Source organism: Cryptomeria japonica, chromosome 1 (assembly GCF_030272615.1).
Source record: "Cryptomeria japonica chromosome 1, Sugi_1.0, whole genome shotgun sequence".
NCBI lineage: Eukaryota > Viridiplantae > Streptophyta > Pinopsida > Cupressales > Cupressaceae > Cryptomeria > Cryptomeria japonica.
Window position 1 is genome coordinate 664856903 of NC_081405.1, and position 13093 is coordinate 664869995.

The 13093-nt window shown below is 35.6% G+C and overlaps 1 protein-coding gene across 2 annotated transcripts in view; it reads right to left on the bottom strand.

Moving 5' to 3' along the window:
- Nucleotides 1-9134: 9134 nt before the first annotated feature.
- LOC131071969 (fanconi-associated nuclease 1 homolog) overlaps nucleotides 9135-13093 on the bottom strand; it is a 102659-nt gene continuing 98700 nt past the window's right edge. For both annotated transcript variants that reach the window (XM_058007961.2, XM_058007962.2), the window contains 2 exons: nucleotides 10206-10442; nucleotides 9135-10103 (listed from right to left, as the gene is read on the bottom strand). In XM_058007961.2, coding sequence (XP_057863944.2) covers nucleotides 9543-10103; nucleotides 10206-10442 — 798 coding nt within the window. In that variant the 3' untranslated portion in view covers nucleotides 9135-9542. The remainder of the gene's footprint in view (nucleotides 10104-10205; nucleotides 10443-13093) is intronic.

Here is a 13093-nt window from a genome sequence, read left to right on the forward strand (position 1 = left end):
ACATATGATGCAAAGATGGGAGGATACTTAGGGACTCTTACCAAGAGGGTTTCAAATCACCAAGGTAGGCAAACACATAGGGAGATCTTTCTCCCAACTCACCTAGCAAACTAAGCCTCCTAGACCTAGGCAAAACTGAAACAACTTGGTGAGGACTCACAAAGAACTTGGATTGTCAAGGGAAGGATTTCCAATAAATTTGGTACATTGATATAGACCTTTCCCATGCATTGGTCATGACCCTTAACTTGTAGGATGATGAATTGCTTCACAAACTAGGTTAAGTACCTTGTAGCCCTACTCAGAGGATTTTTCCACTATAAATTTTCAAATAGAACTGATCTAAAAGTTATGAGACCATTTTTGGGTACCCATTTGGGCTTTATACTATTTATCTTGAAATATTCTAGGATTTCTTTAGAACACAAGGCTCAATAATTGACTGCAAATTCTTCTACAAGGCCTAATTAGGCCACTTTTCCAAAGCAAGTACTTGGAATTCAATCACCAAACTTCAAACCACTATTATTGAGGCTTAAACACATCACATGGGGTCCCAAATAAGTGTATTTTGACTGCCACTTGCACTCACTAATTTCTCACCAACAAATTCTTACTCCCAGCTACACTTTTAGGCCCAACACATGAAGAAAGACTAGGGCTCGCTCAAAAAGGTGTCAAATTTCACTTCCTAAAAAAATCCTTCAAAACCCATCTAGAGAACCACTAGAAAAAACATTCCATCGATTTTGGTAAGATTTCAGTGGTGGAATGGTGAGATATGCATATTACTTCCCTTCATACCCTCAAAACAAGGGTTTCAAGGCAGTTTTCAAAGATTCACTTGTAAAATGCTCAAAACTTATTGAAAACTCACAAAATTGGTACCAAATGCAAGGTAGTTCAATTCTCTTTAGAATAAACCCATCCTTGAGTCATAATATTTCTATACCAATACGGAATAAACACTGCAACAGAGGGAAACTAGAAAAAATGCAGGAAAATGATGTAATTCTTATTGCCTTCCTTCAAAATTACAACAACAACCACGGCCAACCCTTGGTTCGACCATACTAGGCCCTTATAAAGCCTTTTACACCTTTTTTCAATTGTTACAACTAATTTTCAAATTACATGACCGTTCATCTTCCATCTTTTACATTTTGTAGTCTTTCCTTACGACAACTTTTGCAAAAAAAGACGATATGACTCCAATCGAATCTTATTACATCATGAATGGTCTATTATGACGTTATTAGACCTAAAAAGACACAAACACACTAAAACCTAACATTAGACCATGTTCTCAACAAAGTGACCCACTTGTACTATGTGCCCCTGCACCAACATACCAGCCATCCTAGAGGGTAGCAGCAGCAGTGCAGAGAGCCCGAGGAGTGCCAACAGCACTAGTAGTACCTGTGAGGAGGGCATCAAGGAGGAGGGGCAGGGATTTTGGACAGGCCATAGGGAGAGATGGAGGAGGAGGATAGGATGATGTAGAGACCATGGAGATTGATGAGGGTGTGCAGGAATCGACACAGACTACGGGCATAGGGACATAAGGATAGATTGTCATGACAGGGGAGAGATAGAGGAGGCAAAGGAGAGAGGAGAGGGGGGAGGGGTCTGTAGCACCAGTAGACCTCGTTGCATAGATCCAATCTGTATAGGAAGGACTGGCCAAAGCGAGACAGAGGCTCGAAGAAACCATGACCTAGATGGACCAGGTTAGACAGGAGTGAGATTAGCTCACTTAGGATAGGACATAACTGCAGGTAGAGAGAGCCAGTCTTCGATAGGAGAGATGCATCAGCCACCACCAAGGATGGCGTGGAGAATTCATGATAGAGGACCAAGGAGAGGGCCTCTCGCTATCAGCAAGAGAGGGATGATGCCAAGAGGGAAATTGACAGAGGAGGAGGAGAGGGGGCCCTAGTTGCAGTTGTGGCAAGATAGCTCGATGATATTCGAGATCTATCACATGAAGTAGGGTGGTATCAAGTGAGGTACAAGGCATTAGTTCCCCCATCATAGAGAGATTTGTATGTGCCCCCCCTCCCTCAGGCCAGATGGGTGAGCTCCACCCACAGTGGAGGATCGGGCAGAGGGACGGGGGAATCAAGCCATGGCACAAGTTGATCCAACAAGAGCACCCACTCTTGACAAAGTGGACATTTGATAGGGTCAACCATAGGACCATCATAGGGGTCACATTAGATAGGAGAAAGATCAGGTCACTCAAGACAGGGCACAGCTGCAGGTAGAGAGAGACAGCCTCTGACAGGAGAGACGCAATAGTCGCTGCCAGAGATGTCATGGAGCATGCACGACACATCATCGAGGAGAGGGCCTCCCGCTATCAACGAGAGAGGGATGAGGTTGGGAGGGCAGCTGCTAGAGGAGGAGAGAGGACCCTAGTTGTAGTTGTACTGAGATAACTCGATGATATTCGAGATCTATCACATGAGGCAGGGTGGTACCAAGCGAGATACAAGGCAACAGTTCCCCCATCACAAAGAGAGTTATATGTGGCTCTCATCGATTCAAATGGGCAAGCTCCACCCACAATGGGGTATTCAGCAAAGGGACAGGGGGATCCAACCATGGTACAGGTGGATCTAGTAAGAGCACCCACTCTTTGCAGAGTGAACATTCAACAGGGTCATCATTACCTGCACACATACCTTCCCAAACCCATAAACTATTTCAAGGAGGAATCCTTAAGAGAAGTAGGGAATAATTTCAACCTATGGGCATCTATAGGGTAGTCATAACTACAACATAACATATCAAAGCCTAAGAGAAAAGTGTTTAGGCCTTATGTGATAAGCCCATGGAAGTTTGGGAGAGGTAAGGGTGGTATATTCTTGAGGGTAGTGTTTCTCTCTTATTTTATTATAGGAAAATGGAAGGTAGGTATCTCATTGTTTTGGTTGCCACCTGCATTTCTCATATTGGACCAAGGTGGTGAGTTAGAGCTTGCTTGGGAGTTGGGTGGTGATGGTGGAGAATGATAAATTGGGCATATTTTTTCCACAGTTGTTGAAGTGGATGAACTGTTGATATTAGGAAGGTACCTTCCAAAGGAGTCCCTTCTCTACATGCAAGAAGTGTAGTCCTTAATCCAGATTACCTACATGTTTTGTAAAACGTTTGGATGTTTTCCAAGAAGTATAGTCCTTAATCTAGATAATTTCATAGTTTGACACCATCCCCAACAACGATGCCAAAAACATAGAACTTCCTATATCCACTTGTGATTCAGATCAATCTAACCAGCTTTCATGACCCAAGGACATATACTTGAAATGGGTCGGCACAATATGCGCACTATGATCCTACCTAGGTTGTCTTACTTTGACAAAAAGAACATTATAGTAAAGTAAATTGTACAAAAGAAACTAGTTTATAGTGATATAAAATGATAACAAAAATAGTAAAGTAAAAGCAAGTAACAACAAGAATATTTAACGATAATACCACACTATGTTAACAAAGAAAACAACATTTGTTACAAAATGATAACGGAAATTATCATAGACTTGCACTAAAAAGAGACATTAAGCATTAACCACGTATGGTCTTGTTTGGACTCATTTGCAAACTATATTCAACTAACGTATTACTATTTATCACTCATTCATTTCATCTAGGAAGAGGATTATTAATAACTGAAGAAACATAAATAATTTTAGAATCTTAACAAGACTAGACATCATAACCACTTTCAAAACATAAATACCCATTTTGCAACAACATAACAAAATCTTAAATAGTAGCATTTAAGGCAGATGATCATGAGTTGAGAGGTCTTTAGATAGTAGCAATTGTTCCAGTGGTTTTATGTGAACAAACCATCATTGACTAGTTCAAACTGTATTCTGCTCCATTGATGCAAGAATTGCTACAAGTTTTTTCTTGATTGCGGGAACTACTACAAGAAGTCCAGTTTAAATGTTGCACATCACACTAGTATACCAGAACATTCCATATGATAGTAATTACACAATCCATCACATATCACATACCATTTAAGCATGTATGCATCATATCATCATTCATTAAACAAACATATTATAGTGCTCACAATAATCCTTAGTGATGGGAAATATTAGGTTTAGATAAAACTATGCAACATATTAAACATAAAAGTCTAACTAAAGTTTGATAAAAGATTCTAAAATGAGTCAAAACATGGACTCATCACCATCCATAGTCCAATGATTAGGTAGAAGTGACAAACAAAGAGATTGAGGCAATTTTGATCAAAATAATATCCCTTCACAAGAAGAACTGGGTGTCTAGACTCCCAAAAGTTGTATGGGCTTATAGAACTACCTGGAAGACTAGTTCTATACCATTTAAATTGGTGTATGGGAAGAAAGTTGTTCTTTCGATTGAATTTGATCATAAAACATTAAGAACAACATTAGAAGTGAGCATGGACTTGTCACACACATAGCAAGACATGATTAAACAATTGAATTCTTTGGATGAATTGAAGGAGGCACTACATTGTACTAAATTGATCTAGAATCAAAGAATCAAATAGCATGACTAGTTTATAAAAAAAAAAAAATTCAAAATGATAATTGGGCTCTATTGTATGACACTAGGTGCAAAGATCATAAAGGAAAGCTCCAAACTCACTAGTTAGGGTCATATGAGATTGAGGAAGTCTTTTCAAATGGTGCAATAAAGCTTATGACCATTGACCTAGTCAAATTTTTCATGTTGGTCAATGGCCATCAATGCATATCATACAAAGAAGAATTCATGAAGTAGTTCATAGTGGACCTAATAGTACTACCTTAGGGGTAGATGATTCTAAAGATTATTTTTTATTTTTTATCCATAATAAAGTTCCCAGGGTGATCCCATAATACTGGGTTACACTTTTTTGTCAAACTTGATACTAAAATCAACATTTTGCATCAAATCTTTATTTTCTAAAACCTATAGCAGCTAAACCATTAATAAATTGAAGATCAAGTAAACTACGAATTTGTGACATTTTTCATATAGATTCTAAATATAATTTCTTAAAAATAATTAATAAATTAATTGTCCATATTGTTATGTAAATTTTAATAACTCGACATTTACAAAAATCAACATTTTTCAGAAGTGACATTTATTTGGTAATGCTTAACATTTTTTATATCAAGAAAGAAATTCTAATTTTTGAAATATAGAATTGTCACACCTATATCTAGTAAATGGATTTTTTTTTGCAATTTTTTATTACATATATTTTTTTTAGTTAATTTTTGAAGAGAGGGTAATTGTAATTTGGACAGAGGTGTATTCTGTAATGCATAACTTTTTTTGTTTGCATTTGAATTAACTTCTTTTTGTGTTGAAATGAGGATATAATACCTAGGGAAAATATATTTTTTACAAAAAAAATTCTCAATTTTTCCACATGTGAAACACAATCCTTAATGTTTGATGAAAAACATACATTCATAGGAAATAAAACATAAATTTGATTAATATATTAAAAATTATACTATTTGGAAAGCTTATACTAAGGGCTAAATACTTTTAAAAAATAACTTCTAAATAAATTCATTTGACCCCCCAAAAGTTAATGTAAAAATGGTTTTTTATTAGCATTTTGATAGGTGCGAAGGAGACTCCATTGCAAGTATGATTTAGAAGTAGAGAGGTTCTATCCAATAAATTTTGATCTAAAAGTCTTTGATCTAACTCTCTTCAATTAATTACTTCAAATGGGACCTCTTAAAACTTAAATCATTATATTTTTTTTAAATGTATGATTTCAACAAAAATCAGGATGTACCAAAAAATGTAACCCAGTATTGTGGGATCACCCCCCAGTGTAGGGAACATTCCATTTTCCATAATAAATATCTTCTAATCCATCTACCATCTTCATATTTCAATCAACCGCTTTTATTCAAGATCTATTCATGCACTAAATGCCAACGAAAACTATTTGGTAGTCCACCTTCAATTTACATCAACAATTTTTTCCATGACATCTCATGCAAATTCAAATTTCCCTTTTTTGCCATGTCATCATCTGCTACCAACCTATCAATTTAGAAATTTGCATTACATGTAAATCATATCACTTTGTGATATGTTGTCACATCTTTGAATGCCACAAAGTTTGAACTTGATTGCAATAGGTACACAATATTATCGCATATGTTAATCACATTAAATTCATTAACTGTTTCCTTCATAATTGTATGTGTAGACACCTATTTTTGTCCACCCAATTAAATAAATGATATATTTGTTTAATTATCAGCTATTAATTAAATTAATATTTAATTAATTCATCCTAACTATGTTTTTCTATTAATTAAATAAATTATTCAATTTATTTGATTTAACCCACTTAACCATATTCTGACAATTAATTAAATAAATAAAGCATATTCATTTAATTAACCCCCTCTCACATTTAAATAAACTAATATTTATTTAAATCTCTAAAATCCCATATCTCACATTTAAATTAATAAATATCTATTTAAATTCCTAAAATCCCTCACCCACTTGCACTTTCTAGAAAATGCAAGTTGCAAGTTAACCCTCCTAATCATATCTAAACCCCTATCATTAGCCTAATCACGTTTTAATGGTTTGCATGTTCCTAAACCAAAGGTTAACCCAAAACCCATCAACTCAAACCTTTAATGGCTTCCTTCAAAGTCTTCAAGCCTTTAATGGCTTCCTTTAAAGTCTTCAAGCCTTTAATGACTTCCTTCTAGAGTCTTCTTAAGCCTTTAATGGCTTCTTTCAAAGTCCACTTAAACCTTTAATGGCTTCTTTCAAATCTTCAAGCATTTAATGCTTTGTCCCCCTCTCCTCTCAAGCCTTCCCTTGTTGACACTTGTCAACATATGATTGGCTTAAAAAAGAGCACATGGATTGAGGATCAACACTTTCTCAATCAATCCTAACCCTTCCTCAACCAATTCAATCTCAGCCCTTCATTTGCCCATTTTCCCTATAAATAGAGCTCATTCCTTCATTGTTAGGGGTCACAAGAGTTATCCATGCATTGTTACTTTGCTTAGAACTTGAATGTTTTGTAGAAAATCTTTGTATTATGTTTTAGCTCTTCCACTAGTTGGAATTCCTATTTGACATTAATACTCCATTCACATCTTCAAACATTCAACACTTCACATAATCAACCATCTTCCATCCTCCATTGACATCCTTTTTGTGCTAGCGCTCAAGCTGAGGGCATACTTCACATAGTAGCAAGACCTTGGAGAGGAGAAGGAAGAGTCGTGGCATAGGGAGCATCATGGGGAAGTAGTATTGATTTTGTTTATTTCCTAGTTAGCTACTTGTGTTAATCTTCTTTGATAATGCTTTGAATGGATTTGTCTCCATGCAATGCTTATGGTTGAAAGCTCTACTAACCTGATTTCATATTGATTTTACTAATCTCCATTTTCATAGCGTTTCAATATGAGTTTAAGATCTTTCATCCTTGTAATTTTTTTTTACATGCTTATTTAAAATAGTTGAATCCCTACCCTTCTCACTTCACACATGTAAACACGTGTAACACTTTAAGCTGGGAAGGTTAATATTAGTCATTTTTTTGGTATTTTCAATCAAGAAGTTGGTAATAATTGGCCACTTTTTAGATTCTTGTCACCATCCTTCATTAATAACCTCGTACTTCCCTAGGTACACTTAATACAATTTCATCACATCAAGCCATCTCTCTAACGCCTTGCAAATTAACCTATAGTTTACAAACCCTCAAGAAATTGTTTGCATAAGGTTTTGAGAGAACATAAAAAATAGAGGCAACAAAATTCAGTGAAATTGGGAACACAAGTTTAGGGGAACTAGATGCAGTGAGAAGGACAAAGAACAACAGATCACTCTATCATAGAGAGTGATGCAAAATGTAAGGGAGAATTTGAAGTCGTCAGGTGGTTGAGTTATTTTCAAAGGAACCTTCCAAAAGGATCCCTTTTCTCTGCATGCAAGTATAGTCCTTAATCCAAATTACCTGCAGACAATATTTTCTATTGATCATCTCAATTCCATCTGTCACAGAAATATTTGTTTCCAATTCAGGCAAGCTATCATAACATGCAAATCTTAACACCAATCATCACAAAACAAAAAAGTTTCTGATTTAGGCAAGCTATTATATGCAAATCTGACTTGGTGGAGATGCATTGAGTTTCATCATGTAATTGCTCTTGGGGATTTATCTCGGATTGATACTCACCATGTTCTCTCCAATGAATCTCATTCAAACGGCACTTTCCCTTCTATTTCGCCTAAATATAATGGATTTGCACTTGTTAAGGTTTCTACAGGGCTTGAGGCTATATTTGAGCCCAATAATCCAAGGAAAAGCCTGGAACCTGAGGCCCTTGCAAGACTGGGAATAGTGACTGCTTTAAATTCAAAAGCAAAGTCAAATTTCGAGATGAAGACTTCAAGGAGCAAAGAGGATAATATAATTTCAATAGAATCTAACTTGCAAGCTTTGTTGTTGTCTGGTCGAGATTGGACTGGTTAAAAAGAAAAAGGCACCTTCCTCGAGTAAAGCAAAGCATCAGATACCTTTAGGATCATTCAAAAAGAGAGTGATTGTCTTAGTAGGTTTCTATAGTACTTTAAAACTTGCTACCCAAGTGTGGGAGGAAAATTTATTAATATTTCAGCAGCTTTGTTCATAGGGTTGATACCAAGTCAGATGTTTATTTGAGTTTGTTATAAATGGGAGTGGATCCCACGTCCACACTAAGGATCCAAAATACATATGTATTATGTTGGTTTTTATCTTCAAAATATGTATACATGATAGTTACATTAAGGAAACTTCTCTTATTGATGCCAAAAGATATATTCTTATTATTGGATCTATCATAAGATTTAGTGCCATTGATATAACAAAAACACACTAATACATTAGCAACAGAGGAATGCCAAGAAGAGATTTCAAAGACTTTTAAGCACGGTAGCTTTGAATATCCAGCCAAGAGAATCAGAAAGTAATAAACATCCAAAGAACTTTTTAGAAAGTGAAAATTCAAAGAAACCTATTCATTTCTGGATCAATGCTTTCATATAAAGAACAATGGATGAAACCAAATTGAAGAACAAGAAAGTACATGTTAATCATCCACAAGCGTTTGGTTTTTTTATTATAATAGTTAGGGAAGGCAACCTGCTCGATATATATGTCACCAATTTGCAAACATTTGGGGATTCTAGCTAATTCATACATTCATCCACAAAGAGCCAATGAGATGTAGACTTCATGAATGATTATTCTTGTGTTGCAAACTTGTTATAATTCATTATGAAAGATTTGCAACCCATTCTTTTGAATTAAAAACCTCGACATGACTGGACGATCGCATCAAACTTGATGGCATCTAAATATTCTGAATTAGAACAAATTAAAGAATAAATGTTTTCTATAATTGGCTATAAATGGATTATATGGTTGGTTAAGGGGCATGTGCATACACACCCATGCGAAATAATAAGTTAATCATACAAAGATAGGTCAATCATTCAGTCTCCTTGGGCAGTTCAGTAATTTTGCAGACCTCGGTGGAAAGGCCAGCATCCATGAGAACCAAGATCCATGCACGCTGCTGCTCTGAAAGTTGGTCCCTCGGACCTTTCACTTCTACCAGTTTGGCTTCTCCTCTTGATCCAACTATTCCAAGTTTCTTTGCTGTATCCTGACAACAGCAACTCCAAGGTTCTGAGCTTTCACCATGAGACAACAAATGGAAACATTCCATACAAGGAAGATCTTCCTTATCTGAAAAAGTGCGCCAAAGCAAAAGATCTGGCATGCCTGATGACCAGCTGCCATAATCTTCTGCTAGAAGCTTACAAACAGCAGCTAAACCAGGTCCTCCAATACACGAAGCAATGGTTTGGAGATCTGTTAGAGAAAAGCGTTCCCAATTCACTCCTTGGCAAGAAGTTCCATAGTATGCCTCCCATGACGAAGCCAATATTTCATCTGCCTTGCCCATTTGTATTTTGCTCAATTGCTTTTCTATGAGAGATTCTCTACTTGGGTAAAAGGAATCTGTTCGTAGGTCAAGCGGTGCAGTCTGTGGCCATGTGAAGAGAATGCAAATACATTAAAATCATTCTAAAACATGAGGCTATCTCTGATAATAAAGCATACCTTACACATGAAAAATATTTTGCACCTGAAATGGAGTCCAAAAAACATCTGGAACAGCAGAAAAGAGGACATCCCACATAAGGAGGCCAAAATATGTCGTCCAAATGCTACCTTCTGAATGCACTCCTTGCCAGCTTCCGCCTTGCTCTCCAGCATAATACTGAAGAGCTAGTTCTTCTACACTGCACTGCTGCCCATCATATCCATAAAATATGCTTTTTGCTCCTATAACAGAATTAAGAGGTCTGCCCCTGACAAAGACCTGTCCACAGAGGTGTGGCTTATCAAAATATATACAAGACACACACATCAAAATAGAGCATCTTCACAAACAATATTGCATAGTTGTATCACATGCAGTGACATGTTTGTAAGGTCATCTAAAGAATATTGAATTAATGGCAAAGAAATTTTGTTTTCATAATTCCAAAATTCACTCAGCAAACAATTTTTCATGTAATCTATTTTCTTTATATGTTGTAAATCAGAGGTCTGAAACAAAAGCATAGGATAAAATTTTGTTCTAATCTCCTCCCTGTAATATTTATTTTTGTAAAGTCAAAGAACACCAATGGAAAAGGATGAGAATCCCACAAGCAACAACAAAACTCCAGAAAAACCACTGCAGTTTTGATTAATAATGCTCGTGAAATGTGGCAGTCAATGAGATACTATAAACAAACCAAGCTAGATAGAACACAACTCCTCAGCAAGCAATTTATACTCTCAAAGAAGTAAGATTCCATTTCCAAATATGCCCCATGGAATGATAGCAAATGAATCAAATTGAGTTTCAAGATGAGACCTGTACTCAGAACTAATGCAAAAAGAAGACTTTAACGGATTACAATGGTCTCACCAAGAGGTCAAAGGATTAAAAAGATTTGATGTACAAATTTAGTGTTGCTCTGTAGGTGGTTAACAATCTAACCATACGGCTGTTCCTTCTTTAAGTGTGGCAGATGCAATGTTTATGACTATTTTGTTACCACAACAGAGTCTTGCATATTTAATGTAGATATTCCCTATTGTTCCACTAACCATGAGCTATGTCACAAGGTTCATGTTCGTGTACAAGTTCGACAATGATAAAATTAAAAAAAAAAACATTAGTGATTAAATTGGACAAATATAAAAAATAAAAAATAAAAATAAATATATTAAATTACATTTATAATGAAATTAAATATAATAATAAAAAAATAACAATATTTTGTTGGGTAGCTGTTTTTGTACATGTTATGCTATCCTTCACATTGCTAAATTATTATAGATGTTTATTTAATTTGTAGTTTATAGCATTATAATAACATTATAAGGCATTATACTTAGGGGCCTACATCAATATTTATTAAATATATAAATGCTGTGGATTTGGATCCATTTAGAAGGAATTCATGGTGGCCATGATATGCATGTCCAAAAATTCAAAAAGAAACATGATTTCAAAACACTTGAAACAAGGGAAAGGAGCTTTCTGCCATCAAATCCTATTGTTGCTCATCAGGTAATGCCAGCACAATGACCAAGTGTCCCTGCAAACTCCATATTTTCTTTTGTGCTAAATGCTTGATCTTCCAATGTAATTTGGACTTAGGCAATAACCTTAATGTTTGAACAATACTCATGAGTCATACTCAATGATTTTGACTATTTATATGGTTTCCATGGTAAATGCAATAGCATTAATAATTTTATCACTAATCGCCACATTGAACAAACAAACTAAAAATGATATGAACTAATTTGTTTCAGTTTCTGTTCATGACATGATTTAATTATGTGTGTTATCTTCCAGACTAACCAGATACTAATGATCTTGTGGTGAATTATGTATGAGAAATTGAATGGTTTTGCAAATACAGGGTTGCAACCATGCAGACTTAGCAACTTCATCTTGAGAATAATCCCAATGCCATTAAACCTTACTTCAGTATCCTTGAAGTTTAATCACAATTAGAAGGATCATCCCACTGTGAGTACCTCACTAAGAGGCATGATGCAAACTTAACCCTTAGCCAATCAGTACACTTAGGAGTGATCATTAATTATACCTTTTCACCTCGTAGATGTTCTATAAATTGATCCACTAGATTCCATCGATTGAGTGTCAAACACCACACTCCAAGGATCAACTCCTTTGAACTGATTGTTGAATAAGGTGTAGAAATAAACTAAAACATAATTATATGTGCTGGCATATAATAATGATAATATTATAAATATGACCATATATACATAATTATTGATATTTAGCAATAACATTAGAAATAAAATATAAAAGAATATGAAAGGAATGCATAAAAGAAAATTTGGGGGAAAAAGGGAATGGGTCATGGTTTTTTTGCCCTAAAACCGTGTAGGTAAGGAAGCATTAATGAAGGATCACTCCTTAATACTGTTGGGAGAAACTAAGGGAAGTAATGCCACTAATAAAGCATGGTATCCTGTCTTGCCCCACCTGAGTTCTGGGTTGCAGCCTTAATAATAAGAGCATAATCTATAAATTTTATGAGAAATAGCCAACCCAAATTAGAAACTACTAAATTTGGCTATGACTATTTTAAGAAAGGCCGACTAAAACTAAATAAAGGGGCCGACTAGTTTAAAGACATCAGCAAAATAATAATTCCTTAAGGAGCTGACATGAGATTTAAGACAAGCGCTCAGTTTGAAGAGACGCAACTCTTGCCAAGGGGAAAGGGATGTTGGGAAGAGACACGACCCTGTCCAAATGAAAGGGTATAAAAAGAAAAACAATCCCTCCAAGAAGGGGATCAGGGAGAATCAGATCAGATTGTCTAAAAACAGAAATAGCAGATCAAAGGGAATTAGAAGTTCTTCTACACATATAATCTGCATTCATTGAATCAGAGCAGAAGTTTTTATATATAAAACCCGCATTCATTGAGG